Source organism: Salmo salar, chromosome 11 (genome assembly GCF_965601325.2).
Source record: "Salmo salar chromosome 11, fSalSal1, whole genome shotgun sequence".
Classification (NCBI taxonomy): domain Eukaryota; kingdom Metazoa; phylum Chordata; class Actinopteri; order Salmoniformes; family Salmonidae; genus Salmo; species Salmo salar.
This window is the reverse complement of record NC_138301.1, coordinates 17,160,396-17,183,672: the sequence shown is the minus strand read 5'-3', so window position 1 is coordinate 17,183,672 and position 23,277 is coordinate 17,160,396. Positions and strand designations below refer to the sequence as shown.

Below are 23,277 nucleotides of genomic sequence, written 5' to 3'. Positions count from 1 at the left end.
TTCAATGTGTTTCCATCACATTTTCAACTCTACCAATAGTTTTGTCACAAAAACTTTTGCGTTAAATAGCCTAGTCTGGTCTTGGTACGTGCGCTCTAGACAACAGCTTCCAGATAGCCTACAGTGCAGGTAGGATCTGTGGGTAGTCTAGTCTACATAATGAGATTATTATGGATAAGAGCAAGAATGTTTTTATTTGTCAACCTGCAGTCAAGCGTCGATCATCATGTAACAAGAATAAGATTGTCGATATTTATTGGAAAGGAGCATCAAGATCACAGTGCACTTTCACCACCCTGTGAAGTTCATCATAACATGTCATCTGCAGCCTAATAAACTGCATATTTTCCCAAGTTGTAGTGTGAGGACAACATATGCATATCATCACGTGACTCCAAGTTTACTGGTTATTCCAGTGGCTTGCAAAAGTATTCACTCCCTTGGCATTGTTCCTATTTTTTTGCCTTACAACCTGGAGTTAAAATAGATTTTGGGGGGGTTTATATCATTTGATTTACATAACATGCCTACCACTTTAAAAATGCAAAATATTTTTTTTGAAACAAACAAGAAATAAGACAAATATAAACAGAAAACTTGAGCGTGCATAACTATTCACCCCCCCCCCCACCTTTTGCAGCAATTACAGCTGAAAGTCTCTTGGGGTATGTCTCTATAAGCTTGGCACAGCTAGCAATCTTTAAGTCATACCACAGATTCTCAATTGGATTGAGGTCTGGGCTTTGACTAGGCCATGCCAAGACATTTAAATGTTTCCCCTGAAACCACTCGAGTATTGCTGTAGCAGTATGCGTATGGTCATTGTCCTGCTGGAAGGTGAACCTCCGTCCCAGTCTCAAATCTCTAGAAGACTGAAACAGACTGGAGCGAGAGGGGTTGAGACAGGGTGAGCAGGTCTGGAGGGGAATCCAAGGGGGTAGTTGAGTGAGGAATCCAGGACAGAGGAGCAGGATGATGAGACATGGGACTGGAGACAGGGACCAGAGTCAGAGTGGGCAGAACTGTAGTGGAGAGGAAAACAGCGTCAGGCAAGGAAAACAGGCACAACAGGATAGCAGGCTCTGAATAGTAACAAACGGCTAGCCCATAGACTGACTGAGCAGAGATTACGATCCGGCAGCGTGGAAGTGGCAGGGCTGAGTATTTGTAGAGGTCTTAATTATGGAACAGGTTGCAACTGGTGGGGATCTGCTCTGACTCCAGCACACCTGTCTCTGCCCACACAATCACACACACACAGAGAGAGGGAGAGGGAGAGGGAGAGAGAGAGATTGTACAGGGGGAGTAACTGCAGGTCAAGAAGACACCGGATGAACACCAGAGGTTGTAGCAGGAGCAGATGTGACAATTACCTTCAGAAGTCACATAATTAGTTAAATAAAGTGTCACTCCCGCAACGTTGCTCCTGCAACGCCCTCTACAGCTCATCCTTGACCTGCCGCCACTCCCCCAGTACTCTCTCCCTCTCCCTCTCCCTCTCTCTCTCCCTCTCCCTCTCCCTCTCTCTGTGTGTGTGTGATTGTGTGGGCAGAGACAGGTGTGCTGGAGTCAGAGCAGATCCCCACCTGGCCCGTTCTCTGTGTGAATGTGTGGTTGGAGACAAGTGTGCTGGAGTCAGAGCAGATCCCTACCAGCTGCAACTCGTTCCATAATCAAGACCTCTACAAATACTCAGTCCTGCCACTTCCACTCTGCCAGATCGTAATCTATGCTCATGATTCTAGCCATTTATGATTATTCAAGATCCTGGTACTCTGTTGTGCCTGTTTCCCTGCCTGACACCGTTTATCCTCTTATTGCAGTTACCGCTCTGTCTCTGTCTCTTGTTCCACATCTCACCACCCAACTACCTTGCTCTCGATTTTACTCGCCACCACTACCTTGGATTCCCCTCAGGACCTGTTTACCCTGCTCTACTCAGCTAACTCCAACCTCAGTCTCCACATCTGGTTTTTCTGCAACTCATCCGAGGTTCCCTGGATCTGCACTCCATATCTCCCTGTGTAACAATAAATATTTTGGTTCATTCATCCCTGTTTCCTCATCTGAGTCTGCTCTTGGGTGCCCCTGTGTCGCTCCACTTAACAGTAATATGGTTGCACCAGATCTTATTTAGGGGCTTCATAGCAAAGGGGGTGAATACATATTGACGCACCCCTTTTCCGTTTGTAATTATTATTATTATTTTTAAACAAGTTATTTTTTTCATTTCACTTCACCAATTTGGACTATTTTGTGTATGTCCAATACATGAAATCCAAATAAATATCAATTTTAATGACAGGTTGTAATGCAACAAAATAGGAAAAACGCCAAGGGGTGAATACTTTTGCAAGGCACAGTATATGATCTTTGTTGTTGTCAAATAGCAGTCAAGCATCTATAATCATGTCACCAGAATAAGACCCTCGATATTTATTGGAAAGGAGCATCAAGCTCATCACCTTGTACTTTCACCACCCTGTGAAGTTCATCATAATTTATTAAATCTGTAGCCTAATAAACTGTATGGTTTCCCGAGTCTTAGTGGGAGGACCACACACCATATGCATATCATCACGACTCCAAGTTATTATTATAACAATATTTGCATAAAGGCGTTTCCACTGCATAATTCATTTTATCGACACAAAACGATCCCACCATGTCTAATGAACAAATGATCTGTTTGCATTTATAAAATCGTACCGAAACTTCCTGTTTCCATCACAGCTGTCATGATTGTTTTGATATGGTATGACTTTACTTCCATAAAAACTGTGGATGGGTCCACTTGTATTTCCAATTGAGTTTCAGCAACTAAATGCTTCCATAGTATGTAAATGTGGTTAAAGAGCGACTGCCTTTAAAAAGTAACAAATCCCTTTGAAAACGTCCTATGTGGGTGGCATCGATATGAGCCAGAAACAGTTATTCTCGAGTCAAAATCAGGGGTGCAACTTTCACTGGGGACGGGGGACATGTCGTTGTCGCCCCCCCTCCCCCAAAATGAGGCATCTGTGTACTTTAGGAACATGCAGACGCCTCCGGGCAGTAGGGTAGACTGTTTGGAGTGTTTGTCCGACTGGATAAAATAAAAAAATATGATTCAACAAGATATGTTGTTTGTGTTGCTCTCAAGAACAGGGCGCCATTGAAGGGAGTGATTACTGGGATAGAGGCAGGGGTGAACATGGATCAGCTGAAGGGGAAGATTCCCAGTGTTTGTGATGCCCACCATTTGATGCGACAGAGATCCCGTGGAGAGTGGGGTGAAATAGAAGAGTCACTCTGTTCTTTTGAGTTATGATGTTGAGTCTTTACTTGACTAAGTCATGTTAGGATATATCAGTTATCCAGTACGAGGTTTTGTGCTGAACCTGCTGCAGTGTTTCAGGTGCCAAGTGTATGGTCATGTTGCAACAGTGTGTAGGAGGAAGATTCTTAGATGTGAGAAGTGTACAGGAGGACATGAGATAAAGGAATATGTAGTGTCAGTGGAAAAAGTTGGGTGTGTAAACTGTAGGGGTATCCATGGTGCTGGAGATCAGAAGTGTCCGGTGAGAGAAAGGTAGTTTGAGGTTGCCAGGATCAGAGTAGTACAGAAGGTGTCATATGCTGAGGCAGTGAAGAGGATCCCTGTGAGTAGGATAAGGCCAATAGATATTGATAGGAATAACATGTGCTTCAGTAACTGTGTTTCTTAGCGTCCATACCCATCGTTATCATCTGTACCACAGTAATAGAACGTAAATCACAGAAATTAGATGTTGTGCTGGCAGCTGCAGAAAAGCACTTGGTTGTACGTGATTTTACTGCAGAAGAGTTACAAGGTGTGTTGAACGATAGTGTCCACACCTCCCAGGCTGCTGATCCGCTGTAGGATCAGATAGTGGTGAGGTTTTAAAGGGTACAGGGTTAGTTGGTAGGGCAGTTTTTCTCCCTTTTCCCCATCTGTTGTTCCATCCCTTTTTGTCTCACAAAGTGTATTGAATTCACACTCCAGAACAGTAGACGGAAACACAGGGCTAGATAAGAGAAATAGATGAATAGGGAGGCTGTGACAGTACAAATTTAAAGAAGTAGAAGGTCGGGGCAGGTGAAATAGATTACGCAACAATTACGATGGACAAGCTTTTATGCGTGCCGTAAGTGATTATGTTGTAGCCTACTACCACCACGACATGTAAAAGCATGCAGAGTTTATAGGCAGAGGGAATAAGGTATGACTTCATAAGTTCGTTAGTATTTTTTAAATGCTCTGTTATTAAAATAAATAAATGTTTTGCTCCGTGAAGTAATGCAACAATGTGTAAGCCGCTATCTTGTGTATTTCAAATCCTCTCTCATTGCTTGAGACAGGTGCGTCCATCCAGGGGTGAAAGTTAGGTGGTACGGTCTGGCACAGAGTCCCAGACAAATAAATAGTGGGGGTACACCATACCGGTAAAACATGAGCCTATCATAATAATTAAAACAAAATGTCAACAAAACTGTAGGCTATTACACCATTATTAATCATTACCGTATGTCAGAGGCATGAAAAATGTGCGATTGGACTTGAAAACGGGTGGTATAGCGGCCTATACACTCCAAAATGTGATATGGTTCAATGAGAACACTGACATTTTGCCAAGGCAGAGATGAGTAGTGGCAGAAACCGAGACGCAGGACAGCAGTGGATGCATACATTCTAGCCTAATGACAATCACCAAATGACATATGTCATTAGACTTTTTGGTGTTTTGTGTAACAGATGTCTCTTTCCATTTACCACTGTTTGACGGCTGGAAATATCTTGCGAGTGGGTGAATGTGCGCGGGTAGTCTAGTAAAGGAGCCATTTGAAGTGAATGTTTGAGAATCAGATGAAAACATTATGACCGTTTGTGTTTATGCCACAATAAAAGGTCATACATTTTAAAAGTGAAATGACAAATCTTTAGGACTAGGCCCACAGAGATCCTATTGAATTAATAGGGGTTCTATATGTAGTTCTATGATTTGGCCCATCATTTTTTGGGGTGTGTGCACACATTGTCGCGTACTGGGAAATGTAATCTACATTTACCCCTGGGTCCTGCATGTCACGATGACACTCACCTGTCTCGATCAATGAGAGACATTTTTAAAAACATCTATAAGTGACTTTCTTGAGGTTCACAATCAATTTGAGATATTTTCACATGATTTGTAAATTATGCCCGAAATAGTATAATAAATGTCCCATGATTTGAATGGGATTTGTGCCAAAAATCTTAAAACGTTAGCATATGGAAACAGTACCAGGGAAATGAAACCAAAGTATGGATTGCTGTCATACCATGTCCATAGACTGCTTACATGGTAAGGAAACCAATATATCATTTTGTAATTTGGTTAAACTATCCCTTTAAACTTCAATTGATTTATTCAGTACATGAAAACTTAAGTGCAAAAGTCATTTTATGTACACTACGTCATCACGCACAGCCTTTCATCCGCTGATAAGTCAGTTTGATGGAAACACTTCTGTTGGGAATATTTGCATATTGTTTCTACGCAGATTTTTGAATATTCACCTGAAACTCTGTCGCCAATTGGATGGCAACCTAGATCATTCAGAATAGTTTGTCAAACCACAAGCTCTTGATATTTCGAAAGTTACAATGAACAAGGTTTTCAAAATATTACACAATTTGTGTGATTTGTACATACAGTATTTTCATATTTTTTTTTTTTACTATTCAGTTGCGCCATGCATCTTCTGTAAGCATGGCTTCTTTGTCTCTCACGCCTCCTAAAAATGTATGTAATGTTCAAATGACATACCATTGTTGAAAGTAGGTCGACTACAACATAGAAAGTCATATTTTATTGTAACACTGATAAGAACTGTAACACATTGAGGTAAGTTAAATAATCCATTTTTGTAAAGTTCTCTGTCCTGCAGTGGCACACAGTATTCAGCCAATCAGAATCCACAAAGTCTGCAGGAGCTAGTACCATCCAAAAACTGTCCAGTTCACAGTTTTAATACAAAGTCGTTTTTTTCCTTTTCATAAAGTAGAGCACTAGTTATTCATCATGACATCTCCATTTAGTTGGCTTACAAGTGTGTTTACAGGGTTGAGACTGTTAAAAAATCCCCTGAGGGAGAAGAGAACATTCTGCTGTTTTTGATATGAGAGAGAGAACAGAAGCCAATCCAGTCCAGACATGACTTACTGAGTTAGTTTCTGCTAAAGTCTTGGCACAGTCTCACAGGGCACTATGAGATAGAAATAGGGGTTGAGTCCTTGGTGTGGAGGGAGGGCGGTCAAAGGATGGTCTCTCTACACAAAAGGCTTTGAGTGCGTTCAGAGGGTGAGGGAGAGGAGTCCAGGGAAGTAGGGGGGTTGGGAGGCCCTGGTGCTGTAGGTGGACGGCGCAGGGATGAGGAAGGGGAACTCAAGGCCCCACAGCTTTGGAGGTGCAAGTCTTCATGGGCACGCTTCCTTGGGCTGCCGATGATGCGTTGTGACTGTGTCATCACCTGTGCAAAGTAACAGACACAAACAAACACATCCATCAATATCACTGACCAACAGTTTAGACCAGAATGGTCCAACAATGGTTTCATTAAGTTATCAGACCAGCTTATTTTGTATATGCATTCATACTCATGCCCATCGATAGGCGTACCTGATCTATGACATTGGCACTGAAAATAGCTTCCTCCATGTGTCTCTCGTCAGACTTGATGACATACTTGATGCTGTTGACCACCTGCTGGACCTCTGGAGGTAGACTGCAGCTGGAGTGCTCCAGGAATTTGGCCACCAGGATTTTGGTGTCTTTATACGTCTTGAGGTCAGCCAGAGAGTGTGGGCGCTCGTTGGAGACCGTGTGCAGGGCTCGCGGTTTGAGGCGGATGTCCACTTTCCTCCCCTCCTTCTGCTTCCTACCACTGCGGGTGCTGACTTTGGCAGCGGCGTGGAGAGGAGCTGCCACCTCTGTAGACTCTGAACACACCGAAGATACAAACATATAACAACATCCAATCAGGCGGGACTCAACACATTCAACACATTTGCACATTCTGTAGGTGAACACTATTTTCACCTATGAGCTGCTGTTCTAAATGGCTGTTTTCGCCAGGGGTATGTGTAGACTGCCAGGTTAGGTGGGGAGTGATCTGGTGGGGAGATGTGAAAGGCGTAAATAGTACAGAGGTGGTAAAAGGCTCTGGTGGGGTGGACGTTACCTTGCTCTGGTGAAGTCTGAGGAGAATCTTCAGGAGGAGGGTTGCTTGCAGAGGGGCAGCCACAGCTGTCACCTGCAGAGGGAGATGTTAGCCTTATGGTGAACAAGTACTTATGCTAAAGTATATTATTTGCATTTCACAAATGAAGTGATGCTAGTTGCCTATGTGGTCTGATTAACCCGGTTCATCTCAACAGTAATGACAGGATCTTTCCTAAACAACATATGGGGAACAATGCCGTGCCGACACAGGAACAACTCACGTACTTCCAGATATGGAGGTACAGGAGATGGGGTCGCTGGTGGAGCGTACGATGCGAGCCAGCTTGCGATACCTCCTGCCTGACCGGAGCATGCGTGGTCGCTCTGCTGGCGCTGAGGTAGAAGGGGGCTGCGAGGCCGGGGAGGAGGAAGAGGAGGATGGGGACCACACACTGAAGCACAGCCGTGAGCCACGGGGCCGGGCAGGGGGGGACGGGGAGGGGCAGGCAGGGAGGCTCTGGGCTGCTGAGGCTGCCTCTACGGAGGCTGTGGCTGCGGCTGCGGCTGCAGAGGGGGAGGCAGAGGGCAGGGAGGGAGGAGTTGGAGGGACAGGAAGAATCAGCTGCTTCTTACTGGCTCGTTCTCTGAGGTTTGCGTGTAGCTTTGCTCCTCCCTTGGGCTCCTCGTGCTCCAGTATGTTGACGTTCTCTATGGACCAGTCTGGAGAGCGGGGTATGGAGTCCTGGGTGTGGGAGGACTCGCTGTAGCCAGTGTCGTCGAGCCGGGCCGGGCCACGGTGGCGGTGGGAGAAGCGGGCACTGAGCTCTAGACTGATACAGCTGCCATCAGTGGGGGCAGTGTGCAGCGTGCCATCGGGAGAGGAGTCAGAGCCCTGCATCTCCAGGGAACAGAGATCCTCTGAGGAGCAACTGTGGTCTGGAATTTCTGCCACCTCCTCTGATACCATTAGAGAGGCACTGTCCACCGAGGCTGGGCCAAGACACAGGAGAGCACAAGCATCAGCTGCACCAAATTACAGTACAGGCATAGATATCAAACATGGCTCACCCCTATGGGTGGGATACACCAGCCTGTTCACACACACAGTCAAAGTGGTGTGAGGGGTGGCTGTAGTGATAGTGATTAAGCCTTCCTTACCCTGAGTACTGAGACCAGCTGTGGTGTTTCTCTCACAGAGGCTGGTCTGCTGATCAATGCTGGTAGTGACCTGCAGAGAGGAGCACATGGACAGACAGACACACACAAATGATTCGTTTTTACAGTTCACAAAGGAGACACACATTTCCAAAGGGATAGTGAGTGAGGGAACCAAATAATTCTGCCATTAGTGAAACCCTTGTTAAAGATGAGGAACAGGTGGGAGAGTCAGAGAATTATTTTTGGAGAACATCTGTCAGAGGCCGCTGCTTCTTCCCGACACATCTGGAAACCATGTGCTCAGTACCACACTCTGGCCAGTAGAGAGCTCTCTAAGCACACATCACCCACTCTACATCAGGAATTCCACTGGGATTTTAGAGGAGGTGAACTGTCACTGCAATGTGGTTTTCTTAGGTAATCGTATGCTTATTACATTATGTGTAATGTGTGCTTTCTTTCTCATCCCATCATGATGAGTATTTCTAAATCATAGCAGTGAATAGGAAAAAGGATAATCAGGGTCTTAGAAGCATGTCATGTAATTCTGTGTAGTGTCTTTAGTACCATTTAATATAAAGTATGTTCCAATACAATACCTCAGTCTTACCAATCATAAGCTGCAGTCACCTGTACAAACGGATCATTTCGGGTCTATACCTCTATTCTAGTCAACCTGCTAGGTGAGCGACGAGTGTCTATTCAAGGGGAATCTAGATCCTCCTATTGCAGCTGCTCCCCTATGAGGCATACATCTAACAGCAGCCAGTCCCCTCAGGTGCTGTCCCTGCATCAACACTTCAAAGGCATGTACTTCAGGTGAGAAAACGCTGTATTGATTTGACCTCATTCACAGAATCTTTGTTAGAAGATAATTTTCTAAAGATCTGTGCAAAGAGCTCTAAAAGATGAGGGGAAGCCTTTCGGTATTACATTTTAGAGCAAATAATATATCTTGTTCTAAAATGTTAGTGCACAATGTCTCCTAAAATATCAAAGGGACACAAAAGGCACTCTTTTTGTTGAACGACGCAGCTTTGTTACAGATTGGATTCCTATGTCTTTGTCTCCTGTGGTTTCCCTTCACTGTCATGTAAGAAACAAGAGACCTTGTCTGTCTTAGGAAAGCCACAAAGCACCACTCAGCTCTGAACAGATAACTGCGTCAATGACTGAATGTCATTTTTTGTTAAGCTTGCATTCAATTGCCACTCCCTGTTGCACACAACAAGCTTCCATTCCCCCTGTCACAAGGGGATGTACGGCTGATTTAAGATGAAATTGTCAACCCTGTTACAGTCAACCCTGTTACTTTAAATGGCACTTAATAGGCAATTAATATAGTATTTTTTTTATTTAACCTCAAGAGATGGGGAAAACATGTTTTAAGTTGAACATGTGCTCTTTATGTCAATATTAAAATGAGATGTTTTTTTTTTTTTACCAAGTTCGACTTCTCAAAAGGTACCCGATTGGTGGAACGACCCAGCTGCATTCAACAGAAAGCCAAGTATATTCCTTGAAGAAGTGACATCTCACATTTTCTCCAGGTGGACAACAATCGTACCTCCATGATTGAGTTCATAGGACAAACACCAAACTGAAATCTATACCTGCTCTGATGTTCTACCAGACAAGATGTGTCTTCTGTATCTCATCTAAATTAGACTTTTTCCATCACACCTATAGTGCATTCGGAAAGTATTCAGACCCCTTAACTTTTCCACATTTTGTTCGGTTACAGCCTTATTCTAAAATTGATTAAATAAATTGTTTTCCAATCTACACACAATACCCCATAACGACAAAGTGAAAGCGGATTTTTAGAAATGTTTGCACATTTACAGTATAAAAAAAAGATACCTTATAAGTATTCAGACCCTTTGCTATGAGACTCGAAATTGAGCTCAGGTGTATCCTGTTTCCACTGATCATCCTTGAGATGTTTCTACAATGTGATTGGAGTCCACCTGTGGTAAATTCAATTGATTGGACATTATTTGGAATGGCACACACCTGTCTATATAAGGTCCAACAGTTGACAGTGCATGTCAGAGAAAAAAACAAGCCATGAGGTCGAAGGAGATGTCCATAGAGCTCCGAAACAGGATTGTGTCGAGGCACAGATCTGGGGAAGGGTACCAAAAAATGTCTGCAGTATTGAAGGTCCCCAAGAACACAGTGACCTCCATCATTCTTAAATGGAAGAAGTTTGGAACCACCAAGACTCTTCCTAGAGCTGGCCACTCGGCCAAACTGAGCAATCGGGGGAGAAGGGCCTTGGTCAGGGAGGTGACCAAGAACCCGATGGTCACTCTGACAGAGCTCCAGAGTTCCTCTGTGGAGATGGGGGGGAACCTTCCAGAAGGACAATCTCTGCAGCACTCCACCAATCAGGCCTTTATGGCAGTGGCTAGACGGAAGCCACTCCTCAGTAAAAGGCACATGACAGCCCGCTTGGAGTTTGACAAAAGGCACCTAAAGGACTCTCAGACCATGAAAAATTAGATTCTCTGGTCTGATGAAACCAAGATTGAACTCTTTCGCCTGAATGCCAAGCGTGATGTCTGGAGGAAACCTGGCACCATCCCTACGATGAAGCATGGTGCTGGCAGCATAATGCTGTGGCGATGTTTTCAGCAGCAGGGACTGGGAGACTAGTCAGGATCGAGGGAAAGATGAACGGAGCAAAGTACAGAGAGATCCTTGATGAAAACCTGCTCCAGAGCACTCAGGATCTCAGACTGGGGCGAAGGTTCACCTTCCAACAGGACAACAACCCTAAGCACACAACCAAGACAACGCAGGAGTGGCTTCGGGACAAGTCTCTGAATGTACTTGAGGGGCCCAGCCAGAGCCCGGTTTTGAACCCGATTGAACATCACTGCAAAAACCTGAAAATAGCTGTGCAGCGACTCTCCCCATCCAACCTGACAGAGCTTGAGAGGATCTGCAGAGAAGAATGGGAGAAACACCCCAAATGCAGGTGTGCCAAGCTTGTAGTGTCATACCCAAGAAGACTTGAGGCTGTAATCCCTGCCAAAGGTGCTTCAACAAAGTACTGAGTAAAGGGTCTGAATACTTATGTAAATGTGATATCTAAAAAAAGAACTGTTTTTGCTTTATTATTATGGGGTATTATGTGTAGATTCCATTTTAGAAGGCTGTAACGTAACAAAATGTGGAAAAAGTCAAGGGGTCTGAATACTTTCTGAATGCACTGTATGTGTGTGCTGCTGTCTTAGGGGAGGCCTTATGAGGTCAGCAGTGAATTGGGTCATCTGCATAAGGAAATGTTACACGTCTTTATTATGTCTCCTTTATTAGAGCCTGTGGCAGCAATTTACACAGAGAGAGAGGAGCATACAATCCTCTGACCTCACTAATCCTCAACCCAAATAGAAACTTCAACTGAGTCTCTAACTAGCTAGCTTCTCTCTGTGTACTTCTCCTTCTCTCTTTATGATCTCATACAACAACTTCTTCTGAAGTCAAAATGCCTTTCTTGTAGGTGTGTTCTTACAATGTGCATGTAAACAGGGACGTATTCAACAGTGAGCGGGGTTCTAAACTACTCTGACTGTGATTAGAGAATGTGTAATGTTAGAAAGAGGCTGGCTAGTACACTGATCTTTTATGAGGGAAGGATGGTAGTGATACTCACCTGACTGGCAGGGGTCTGCCCCATCCCCATCCCCACCACAGACTCATATGATGGGGGCAACTCAGAGGGGTAGAGTGTCCCAGGGCTGTTGATGGGCACTCCATAGATGGCACTGAACGGGGAGTGTGGAAAGTCCAGATGTAGACTTCTGAATGTGAGAAACATTATGGAGGAAAGGTGTGAGGAGAGAAATAATACAAATATCCTCTTCTTCCTCAATCCAGCAACACTTCATTTTAGAGTAAACAAACACATTCAATTGGTTGAGAGACACATTGTTTTTCATGTGGTGTTAATTAAAAATATCTCACCATGCAAGAGCCATCTTTTTTAATTAAAACCCATTCTCCTGTGAAGTGGCAGAGTATAAAATACAACTTGAGTGTCTGAATCAATCATCCAGCGCATGATGATGTCATGACATGTTTCTGCCCTCAGCTAGGGGACTCTATAAAGGCTTCCTCTGCATGTTTCTATTTACAGCCTAATTGACAAGAACACATGGCATCTAGCCAAGCAGCTGGATCAGCATGCTGTCAAAGATGTGGAAATGGAACTGATGCTCTTATACCAAGTGGAAGGAGATCAATGGCACATTTACACAAGGCCATGGATGTTACCAGTGCTCCTTAACTAAGCACTACAACATTCTGGTAGTCCATACTAAGCATTGTGAGTGGCTTGGCCCAAGGGCTCCACAGAATACATATTTACGATCAAACTTGCTCTAGCCACTTACAAGATACCTATTTAATAAAACATATGTGTTTAGTTTCAGCTCTGCCGTCAATCACTAAAATAGAATATGATTCTTGGCGAGGACAAAACCAAATAATCAAACTAGGGAGTTGTATCAAACCTAGCCTCGTCATGAACCTCGCTTCCCTAAAACGGGAAACCTGGGGAAGTTCCATGGCAAAAATCAGCTAAAGAGGGGTGCGAACCAGGTGTAAATCACAGTGCAAAACACGCCTACACGGGAGCCCGGGTGAGATTAATCGAATCCCCTCAGTGCTTGAAGACAAAAAAAATCAATAAAACAAATACTGGTGACAAAACAGCATTTCTCTGTTGTTTTGAGATGAGATGAAGCTGCAGCGAGAGGGGGGAAATGGTCTACAATGCTGGCCAGTTGAATATTTCTTATTTTGACATTTCTGGAGTGATATTTGGGTGTGCAGGCTTGCATGAGCCCCGGGACAAGAAGTAGCTAGTCACAATGAGGTTCATTTTGAGAAAAGTCAGTTAACCTTGTAAGCTACCTAGGTATAACTAGCTACAAGCTAGTTCAATTTCTCTCAGGATTATTAAGGCAACAAAATGTTAATAAAAACAGCATATTATCGATCTAAAGGTTAGCTGTGTTAGCCCAGTATTTAGCTTACTCAGGGTCAGTGATACATAAAGCAACCATGGTACTGTCTATCTCCCTCAAACTCAACTCTTGACCTAGAAGTCAGTTCCACGGCTTTCACTGCTTTCATTGTTCCCCTTTAATCAGGGACTAATTTAGACCTGGGACACCAGGTGGATGCAATTAATTATCAGGTAGGAGAGAAAACCAGCAGACACTGGACCTCATAGGATAAGAGTTGAATACGCCTGGTCTATCTACTATGGGAACAATGACAACCTTTTTCGTAAGCAACATTGCTAAAATGAATAAAATAAAATGAACCTCAAAATATGTTACCTCTAATGCTCATCTCCTGTAACCGAATTGTCATCGTCTTACTTTCATACTGTTCCTAAATTACAAGGGTTGGATTTTTACACAAAACAATTTTGTCAGCACTCAACCTAGTCTCAGAGCATTTTGTATTATTCTGTACGTAAATCTGTATGATATGTTATAAATTACAATTCATATTATATGTTACGAATTTGCAAAATGTACAATATGTTACACATTTGCAAAATGTACAATATGTTATGAATTTGCAAAACGTATGATATGTTATGAATTCTAGCTAGGCGGCGAAAGTTAGCTAGGCTAGGGGCTAGGGGTTAGGGGTTAGCGTTAGTGTTAATTTGAGCCGGAACAGGATCCGGCACCTCTCCGTTCTTCTTTCCGAAACCTATTTGGCCAGATCCGGTACCTCTTGTGGCATGAAAAATAAGTGTAACTTTTTGCAATGTAAAAATTCTAATAAAAGCGATCAAAGTTCATTTGAGTTGCCTCTTCGTTAATTGTCCTGCTTTAATTGTTTTCCACCATTCATTTATCCCATAGGAGATTTTAGAAAGAGTTCAAATAAGGGCTGTGTTTCGTGTAGACTTACCCTAGCGTGACATTTTGATAACTGTGTAAATCTCTCTAGGACAAGGTGACTTTTTTATTTATTATATTTTTTACCCCTTTTCTCCCCAATTTCGTGATATCCGATTGGTAGTTACAGTCTTGTCCCATCGCTGCAACTCCCATACGGATTCGGGAGAGGCCAAGGTCGAGAGCCATGCGCCCTCCGAAACACCCTGCCAAGCCGCATTGCATCTTGACACACTGCCCACTTAACCCGGAAGCCAGTCGCACCAACGTGTCGGAGGAAACACTGTGCAACTGGTGACCAAAGTCAGTGTGCATGCGCCCGGCCCACCACAGGAGCCGCTAGAGTGCGATGGGAAAAGGACATCCCGTACCAACCAAACCCTCTCCTAACCCGGATGACGCTGGGCCAATTGTGTGCCACCTCATAGGTCTTGCGGTTGCGGCCGGTTGCGACACAGCCTGGGATCAAACCCGGGTCTGTAGTGATGTCTCTAGCACTGCGATGCAGTGCCTTAGACCGCTGTGCCACTCGGGAGCCCCCTGACAAGGGGACTTTAGTCAATATGTTCGCCTGTATTTACTTCCCAAAAATGAAATGCTAATTAGCTGCTAATGTGGCTATCATAAAGAACTACAAATACCACGATCTGGACGAGATAGCCGAATCGAGGCAAAAAGGTAAGATTATCTGGATTAACTATCTAATGTTAGCTAAATTTAGTCATTAATAAATTGGCTAAATGTTTTTAAATTAATAATTCTGTGAACTGTCTAAAGCAAGTTTTAAATTGACACAATACCTGTTAGCAAAGGTGTCAGCTAGAGGTGATGTGCACAAGCTTGCAGGGATTTGTAGTCTTGAATGATCTCTACTTTGATGCTAATTAGCATGATAAAATCTGAGAATAAATAGAGCCAAATATATTGATAAAAGCCACCTTGTCCGAGAGAGTTTTATATGTTTATCAAAAAACATCATGCTAAGATAAGCCTATGCGAAACACAGCCCTTATTTTAATTGTTTCTAAAATCAATGGTGGAAAAATTATTGGAACAATTTCCCTGTTTGATCGCTAGGTTTTATGTGTATTATGACACCTCCACTGTGAGGCTCTATTTGAGTGTCCCGGATGTACGTTTACTATGTTACGTCTAGTCTATGAGACCAGCCTGCAGCACTGGTATATGGTTTGCCTCATATATATTGTCTACTGGTATCATTTTAAATAAAGAACATATAGCTCAACATGTAAACCATGTGAGAGTTTAGCTATTCTCTGCTTCAGATGACAGATCCCCATAAGGCCAGTGGATTCAGATAGCTGACATACTGAGACAGAGTGACAATCAAATAAAACAGATTGGAGATCTTACAACTAGACAGACAAAAAAAGACATGTTAATTTGAGAATACAACACAGAAACACAGACACTTTAGAGACAGAACCCCTTCGCCTCTTTATTGCAGGATTGTGATTCATCAACATTGACACTAGTTAATTTTGAATAATATTTTAACAATTAAAACAACTTTAAACACTTCATCAAAAACAAAATGTCCAAATAAGCTAACTCGTATGTATAGATTAGACATCGTAGTCTAAACAACAATAGAAAATTGAGTGGTAGTAACAAGTAGGCTATTATTACTAAAGCATTATTTCAGGTAAACAAAACACTCCATACCAGTGGTGACTAACCTTGCTCCACTGATCCCTGATCTACTGGGTGAGCTGACTTCTGTTCCAGCCCAGCAATAGCACACTTTATTATCAACTCATTAGGTTTGATAAGTTGAATCAGGTGTGTTATTTCTGGGCTGAAACAGGACCCTGCACACCCAGCAGACCCCCAGCAGGGTTGGCCTTCTCCAATTCTAATAGGTTTATACATTGTGTGTGATGTTCAACTGTTTTTGTATACACCATGTGTGATCATAGGTAGGCCTACACATATAACCCAGGGCATATACAGTTGAAGTCGGAAGTTTACATACACCTTAGCCAAATACATTTAAACTCAGTTTTTCACAATTCCTGACATCAAATCCTAGTAAACATTCCCTGTCTTAGGTCAGTTAGGATCACCACTTTATTTTAAGAATGTGAAATGTCAGAATAATAGTAGAAAGAAATATTTATTTTAGCTTTTATTTCTTTCATCACATTACCAGTGGGTCAGAAGTTTACATACACTCAATTAGTATTTGGTAGCATTGCCTTTAAAGTGTTTAACTTGGGTCAAACGTTTCGGGTAGCCTTCCACAAGCTTCCCACAATAAATTGGGTGAATTTCGGCCCATTCCTCCTGACAGAGCTGATGTAAATGAGTCAGGTTTGTAGGCCTCCTTGCACGCACACACTTTTTCAGTTCTGCCCACAAATTTTCTATAGGATTGAGGTCAGGGCTTTGTGATGGCCACTCCAATACCTTGACTTTGTTGCCCTTAAGACATTTTGCTACAACTTTGGAAGTATGCTTGGGGTCATTGTCCATCTGGAAGACCCATTTGCGACCATGCTTTAGCTTCCTGACAGATGTCTTGAGATGTTGCTTCAATATATCCACATAATTTCCCTACCTCATGATGCCATCTATTTTGTGAAGTGCACCAGTCCCTCCTGCAGCAAAACACCCCACAACATGATGCTTCCACCCCCGTACTTCACGGTTGGGATGGTGTCTTCGGCTTGCAAGCCTCCCCTGTTTTCCTCCAAACATAACGATGGTCATTATGACCAAACAGTTCTATTTTTGTTTCATCAGACCAGAGGACATTTCTCCAAAAAGTACGATCTTTGTCCCCATGTGCAGTTGCAAAACGTAGTCTGGCTTTTTTATGGCGGTTTTGGTGAGCGGCCTTCCATGCTGAGCGGCCTTTCAGGTTATGTTGATATAGGACTCATTTTACTGTGGATATAGATACATTTGAACCTGTTTCCTCCAGTATCTTCACAAGGTCCTTTGCTGTTGTTCTGGGATTGATTTGCACTTTTCGCACCAAAGTACGTTCATCTCTAGGAGACAGAACGTGTCTTCTTCCTGAGCGGTATGATGGGTGCGTGGTCCCATGGTGTTTATTCTTGCGTACTATTGTTTGTACAGATGAACGTGGTACCTTCAGGTGTTTGGAAATTGCTCCCAAGGATGAACCAGACTTGTAGAGCTCTACAATTGTTTTTCTGAGGTCTTGGCTGATTTCGTTTGATTTTCCCATGATGTCAAGCAAAGAGGCACTGAGTTTGAAGGTAGGCCTTAAAATACATCCACAGGTACACCTCAAATTGACTCAAATTATGTCAATTAGCCTATCAGAAGCTTCTAAGCATGACATCATTTTCTGGTATTTTCCAAGCTGTTTAAAAGCACAGTCAACTTAGTGTATGTAAACTTCTGACCCACTAGAATTGTGATACAGGGAATTATAAGTGAAATAATCTGTCTGTAAACAATTGTTGGAAAAATTACTTGTCATGTGCACAGTAGATGTCCTAACCGACTTGCCAAAACTATAGTTTGTTAACAAGAAATCTGTGGAGTGGTTGAAAAATGAGTTTTAATGACTCCAACCTAAGTGTATGTAAACTTCTGATTTCAATTGTAGCTACCTATGTTAGCATATGTTGTATACAAAAACACCGCTGGTATACACAGTTACTGTGTGAGAAGGTGTTAAAGCTAGTCATTGTTATGTAAATGTAGGCTGAAAAGTACCAGTGGCCTGGCTTTGGCCCCAAGTGAGAGCAGGTCCACCGAAGTCATGGCCCAGACACGGGTCCCGGCCCACGTAGATGGAAACAAAAAAGTCTGAGCCTTTTAGGTAAAACACTGGGGTAAATCCTGTATGGAAACGCGCCATTAGTCTCATCCTAGGCTGTTATCAACAAACGCATTTGGAGACTGTTTTTAATTTACAATGATTACATCAAGATACTGTAGTTAGCTAATAGAAAGTTATCTAGATGATGACATTTAATTCACTTAGCTAAGCAGTGTGTAAAGTTAGCTTGCTAGCTAGCAGCTCAGTTGAGTTAGCATACAAAGTGGCCTACTAGAAGTGTAATACATAGTTTAACATTTCAAAATATATTTACTTACTTGAATAGTTTTTTGAGCCCTTATCGTTTATAATAATGGGCAATCTTCAAGATTTTTCGGTGGCAGCCATATGGACAAATGGAGACAAGGTAAAAAAGTGTGTTTGTCGAAAGAGCAGTTTAGAACGTGTTGTGATGTTTGACTTAACCAGCGTAATCCACTTTCAGTTCCAACAAATATAAATCGCAGACTGTTGGCCACACTTGATCATTTGAAAATGTCCACTTGAAACTAGCAAACGCAACAACTCTACAAAATGTGTCCTACCTGGACGGAAAACAGTGGCACACATAACACCCCCCCCTCTATGGGTGTGTGGGGAAGGGTTCTTAAATGTAACAGCCAATCAAAATCTTGCAGAACTATTCAAACTGTTTTTGCGATACAAAATTTTCCAGGCATGACAACAACATGATTTTGGAGGTATGGCAACGCAAGACTATATCAAACCCAATGTGACAGGTGCCAAAGGAGATGCTACAGCCAGTCATTCAAACAGGCATGTTGCTATGTTGGTCAGCCAACACTCTGTCTGGTGGGAGGTTGTTAGGAGGTCAGAGTGTTGTGCTGCAGCCAGTACATCTGTACATCTATCACCGAAGTGCAGGTGTTGTGTTGTGTTGCTTTGCTGTAGTTCCTCAGTTCGCCCATCTCCGGGGTCAAGGTGTTGTGTTGTGGTATGTTGTGTTTGTTCTGTTGTGTTGTGTGATGTTGTGTTGCGATACCTCTGTCCGTCCATCACCGGGGTGCAGGTGTACTCTGGGGGGTAGTAGGGTGGTGGAGGGATGGGTGGAATGAACTCGTCAAAGTCAAGGTTCTGGTGCAGGATGGTGCCGTGGGGAGTCATGCAGTCAGCGCTCAGGGCTCGTGCTCTGTGTGGCATGAACTGAAACAGACAGACAGAGACATAAACCCAGCTTTTATTTCAGAGACAGGAAACCTTTGTCTATTTGTCTCATTCTGAAAGCTTTATACTGGGACCATTGAATGTATCAATTTCAAAAACATTCTGTAGAAAAACGGCATTCAGAATAAGGTTATCTAGCTGACACAATGATGTTTATTTTTGGAGACTTGGATAAAGGAACGATGCAGTAGCATGCGTCATTATCGGTGGCAAAGTCGCTAATGGCAGGGCAAATAAAGCCAGACACAATGGAGTAGTGGGAGGAAAAAACGCTGGCTAGATTAATACGTGTCAAGTGAAGGAAGCCTGCCCTGGCCTGGCCAGCACATTGTGCATTTGGGTCAGTCAGGCTTTAGTAGGCAGCTAGCTTTGTTCCTGGGAGCAGAAATCTTTCCTTGTGAAATGGGAATGAAGCCAGATTGAGAGGGGCTCTGTGAGTGTACTGGGAATTGGAGGAGACAGGTCCTTTGTCATTCACCCTCCTGTGACCTTACGGCTGTAGAGGCCTGTTTAATCTCTCCTGGTCTGTGTTTTTAAAACAGTGGCGTGTCTCACATTCCTCCTGCTCACAACCAGACGACGACGTGCCATTGAGAAGTTCCCATTCAGGACGCACTGCAGTTCAGCCTGTCTACTTTGAAGTTCAAATCTGACTTTGAAAAATGTGCTCAACTGTCGCTTTGCGTCTGCCATCAATCATGTGTCATACAAGAAGAGCATTGAAAGTTTATATAGATACATTCATTATCAGTCAAGGACAAAGACATGAAAATATCTCATTGAAATTATGACTGAATAGTAAAACCTTGCCCTTACCAACCAAATGACTGTGATCTGTATCATTTTAGGTTACAAAAAGTATTGTTTTGCAATTTTCATCTCGCCACAAAAGATGAATAAACTGAACCAGGTGCAAAATCAAACATATTGTCCTGCTCTTAAGCTTCTGGTCCCGTAGCTCATTGTGCCTGTGAGGTGACTGTGTAGCTGGGATCACTAGTGATGTCTTGCATTGCCACCTTGTGCTCCGAGATGAAACGAATCCCCTACTGCTCCAGTAGGCTGCAGCCTCCACGCTAGCCTCTGCAGCAGTCCCATTGCTAACCCCTACATCTGCATCAGCGCCAGGCAGTCCCAGCCCCTGCATCTGCTCCGGCTCCGCCCAGCCCCAAACTCCTGCCTCACTAATATAATTCAGCTCTATCAATCTCCCACCCTGGGCTTATCTGCCATGTACCCATCTAGGAGGCCACACAATTTACAGCTCAGCTCATAAACTGTATACAAAGCCTTCTTGTATAGAATGTTAAAACGTTATTTCTCCCCTGGAAAATGATTGCCCAGAGATATTAAAGGGGTGCAGACAAACTCCGCTGGTATCGCTAGTATCGCTTTGTTATAATGGTGGCTATGAGGGCGCTCCAGCCCACCAATCATCTGGGAAAGTCATTCTAAATGGGCTGAGAGCATTGCTCTGAAGGGCAAAGGGATCACCCCGCCATATTGATTTCCCTGATGACAGCAAAGCATTTAGGTTTTGGGCACAGTCTTGTTTCCCTTGTAATGCGAGAGGGTCGTTTTAAGGACAGCATGCCTTTTAAGGTGAACATATTACCAACTACAGCGAGGGAGAAGAATCATTATTTCCCCTTTCATTGGTTTCTTCAAATCCTCTGTGGTTTTTAGCGTGATGTGGAGGTTCTGAATTGTTCTGGGATGGGTGCTCTTCGTGATGTGGAGGTTCTGAATTGTTCTGGGATGGGTGCTCTTCGTGATGTGGAGGTTCTGAGTTGTTCTGGGATGGGTGCTCTTCGTGATGTGGAGGTTCTGAATTGTTCTGGGATGGGTGCTCTTCGTGATGTGGAGGTTCTGAATTGTTCTGGGATGGGTGCTCTTCGTGATGTGGAGGTTCTGAATTGTTCTGGGATGGGTGCTCTTCGTGATGTGGAGGTTCTGAATTGTTCTGGGATGGGTGCTCTTCGTGATGTGGAGGTTCTGAATTGTTCTGGGATGGGTGCTCTTCGTGATGTGGAGGTTCTGAATTGTTCTGGGATGGGTGCTCTTCGTGATGTGGAGGTTCTGAATTGTTCTGGGATGGGTGCTCTTCGTGATGTGGAGGTTCTGAATTGTTCTGGGATGGGTGCTCTTCGTGATGTGGAGGTTCTGAGTTCTGGGATGGGTGCTCTTCGTGATGTGGAGGTTCTGAATTGTTCTGGGATGGGTGCTCTTCGTGATGTGTGTTGACATTATCTAAGATGGTGAGACTGAAGACAATTTATTCCAAATCTATATGGTACTACAATAGTACTGGTACTACTACCGCCATATGAGGGGAGAATTATGAAGCCAGCATTATAAGGCCAGGCGTGTTTACCTTTCATGATGGTTCAGAGCTGCTCTCCATAAGGCTATAGATCAGTCTCATTGAGTCCAGGTCAGACAGAGTCAGAGACAAAGTGTCCATTGTGTTCTCTGTCACACTACTTACGATCTGTAGCACATCAGTGGAGACCATCTGCATGCAGCACATGGCAGTGGCCAGGGCACAGACGATGGTGGAGATGACATTCAGGGCGCACACACTAAACAGGAGCTCCTTCAGGACCCAGGCAGAGGGAGAGAGGGAAGGTAGAGAGGGAAGGGGCAGAGGGAGAGAGGGAAGGGGGGAGGGAGAGAGGGAAGGGGGAGAGAGAAGGGAGAGGGAGTCATTTGAGCCACAGTGAGGAAAGCTAAGCAAATATTACAGCATGAGAACACAAGAGAGGAGAGAAATATATAGAGGGAACAAATAAATGAGAGAGGGACTGAAGGTGACACAGACAATGGTGATGTCATTACCAAGGCGACACAGCACAGCAGGGACTAGCTAGCAGGGGAGCACTGCAGAGGAAGGATACAGTACATCATAACAGCAGCAAATCACCCCTTAAATCGGAGAATGATCCAACCAGGAACAAAGTCAACCTAATAGCTCAGCACTGCACTTCCTGCAGCGCCATCCTCTTCCACTCATTAAACCATGTGGGAATGAAGCAATATGAATCCCTGCCGGCCCTGACACTTCAGGTCATAAAATCCTGTTTACAAACAGCCAGCTAACTGCAGCCCAGACTGGCTGCTTTGAACCCCCAGTCAGCAGCATTGCTTACAACCACAGGAACAGTCTTGAAAGAAATGAAATTGTGTGAGTTTGACATTTGCCCAAGCTCTCTTTTTATTTTGACATGTGTTCACCATTGGGAGGCAACCGATGCTGAAAATTGTTGAGGTTATAGCAATGGATTCCCATTGATATGACAGGTGAAATCTCTGATAACCTTGGTGTTCTTGTGACCAGAGAGCTAGAGACTCGCACAGCCTTTCACAGATGCAGCCTACATTTGGCATGTGAGGTCCCGAGTCTGTGAAACAGATCCTTTCTCAGTCCCTTTGAGAAACACATTGTGTGATGAGCAGGCAGCTTAAAGCCTGGAGACTGACAGGAGAGGGGAATGAGGAGTGGCCTTCCAGAAATACTGTGAAATAGAACGTCTCATCAGCACCATGGACCATGGTAACCAACCAAGACCATGAACAGTGCCTTCTACTGTTGAGGTGTGATATAATAGGACTGTATGGCTTAAGACCCAGAGGCTCAGGTTGCATGTCAAGGACAACTCCTGTCCTGAAAGAAATCTTCTATGAGGTTGGTATGTTGAGTACTTCAACACAGCTTAACAATAGTAGCGCCATTGTAAAGAAGCACGGATCAACAGGGAACCATCTCTCTTCCTAGTCTCTGTGGGTAAGGTGATAATAGCGCCCTGAAGAGATGTCTGTGTTCCAAGGTTATGCACTGACATAAGCTGATTTATTGAATTCTCAGCCAGAATAAATATGCATACTAGTGAAATTGAACCCCATGCAACCTGAAAATAGGCTCTTGATTTCCTTCCATGTTGCTTTTCTTTGTTACTTGGCTAGACTTCAAGGTGAA

The 23,277-nt window shown here is 43.7% G+C and overlaps 1 protein-coding gene across 1 annotated transcript in view; it reads right to left on the bottom strand.

Moving 5' to 3' along the window:
* Positions 1–5,838: 5,838 nt before the first annotated feature.
* LOC106562150 (protein ENTREP2) overlaps positions 5,839–23,277 on the bottom strand; it is a 188,550-nt gene continuing 171,111 nt past the window's right edge. The window contains exons 5-12 of the mRNA XM_014126809.3: positions 21,790–21,897; positions 19,120–19,280; positions 12,028–12,175; positions 8,364–8,433; positions 7,491–8,195; positions 7,225–7,296; positions 6,663–6,982; positions 5,839–6,513 (exon numbers count right to left, since the gene is read on the bottom strand). Of these exons, the coding sequence (XP_013982284.2) occupies positions 6,298–6,513; positions 6,663–6,982; positions 7,225–7,296; positions 7,491–8,195; positions 8,364–8,433; positions 12,028–12,175; positions 19,120–19,280; positions 21,790–21,897 (1,800 nt within the window). The 3' untranslated portion in view covers positions 5,839–6,297. The remainder of the gene's footprint in view (positions 6,514–6,662; positions 6,983–7,224; positions 7,297–7,490; positions 8,196–8,363; positions 8,434–12,027; positions 12,176–19,119; positions 19,281–21,789; positions 21,898–23,277) is intronic.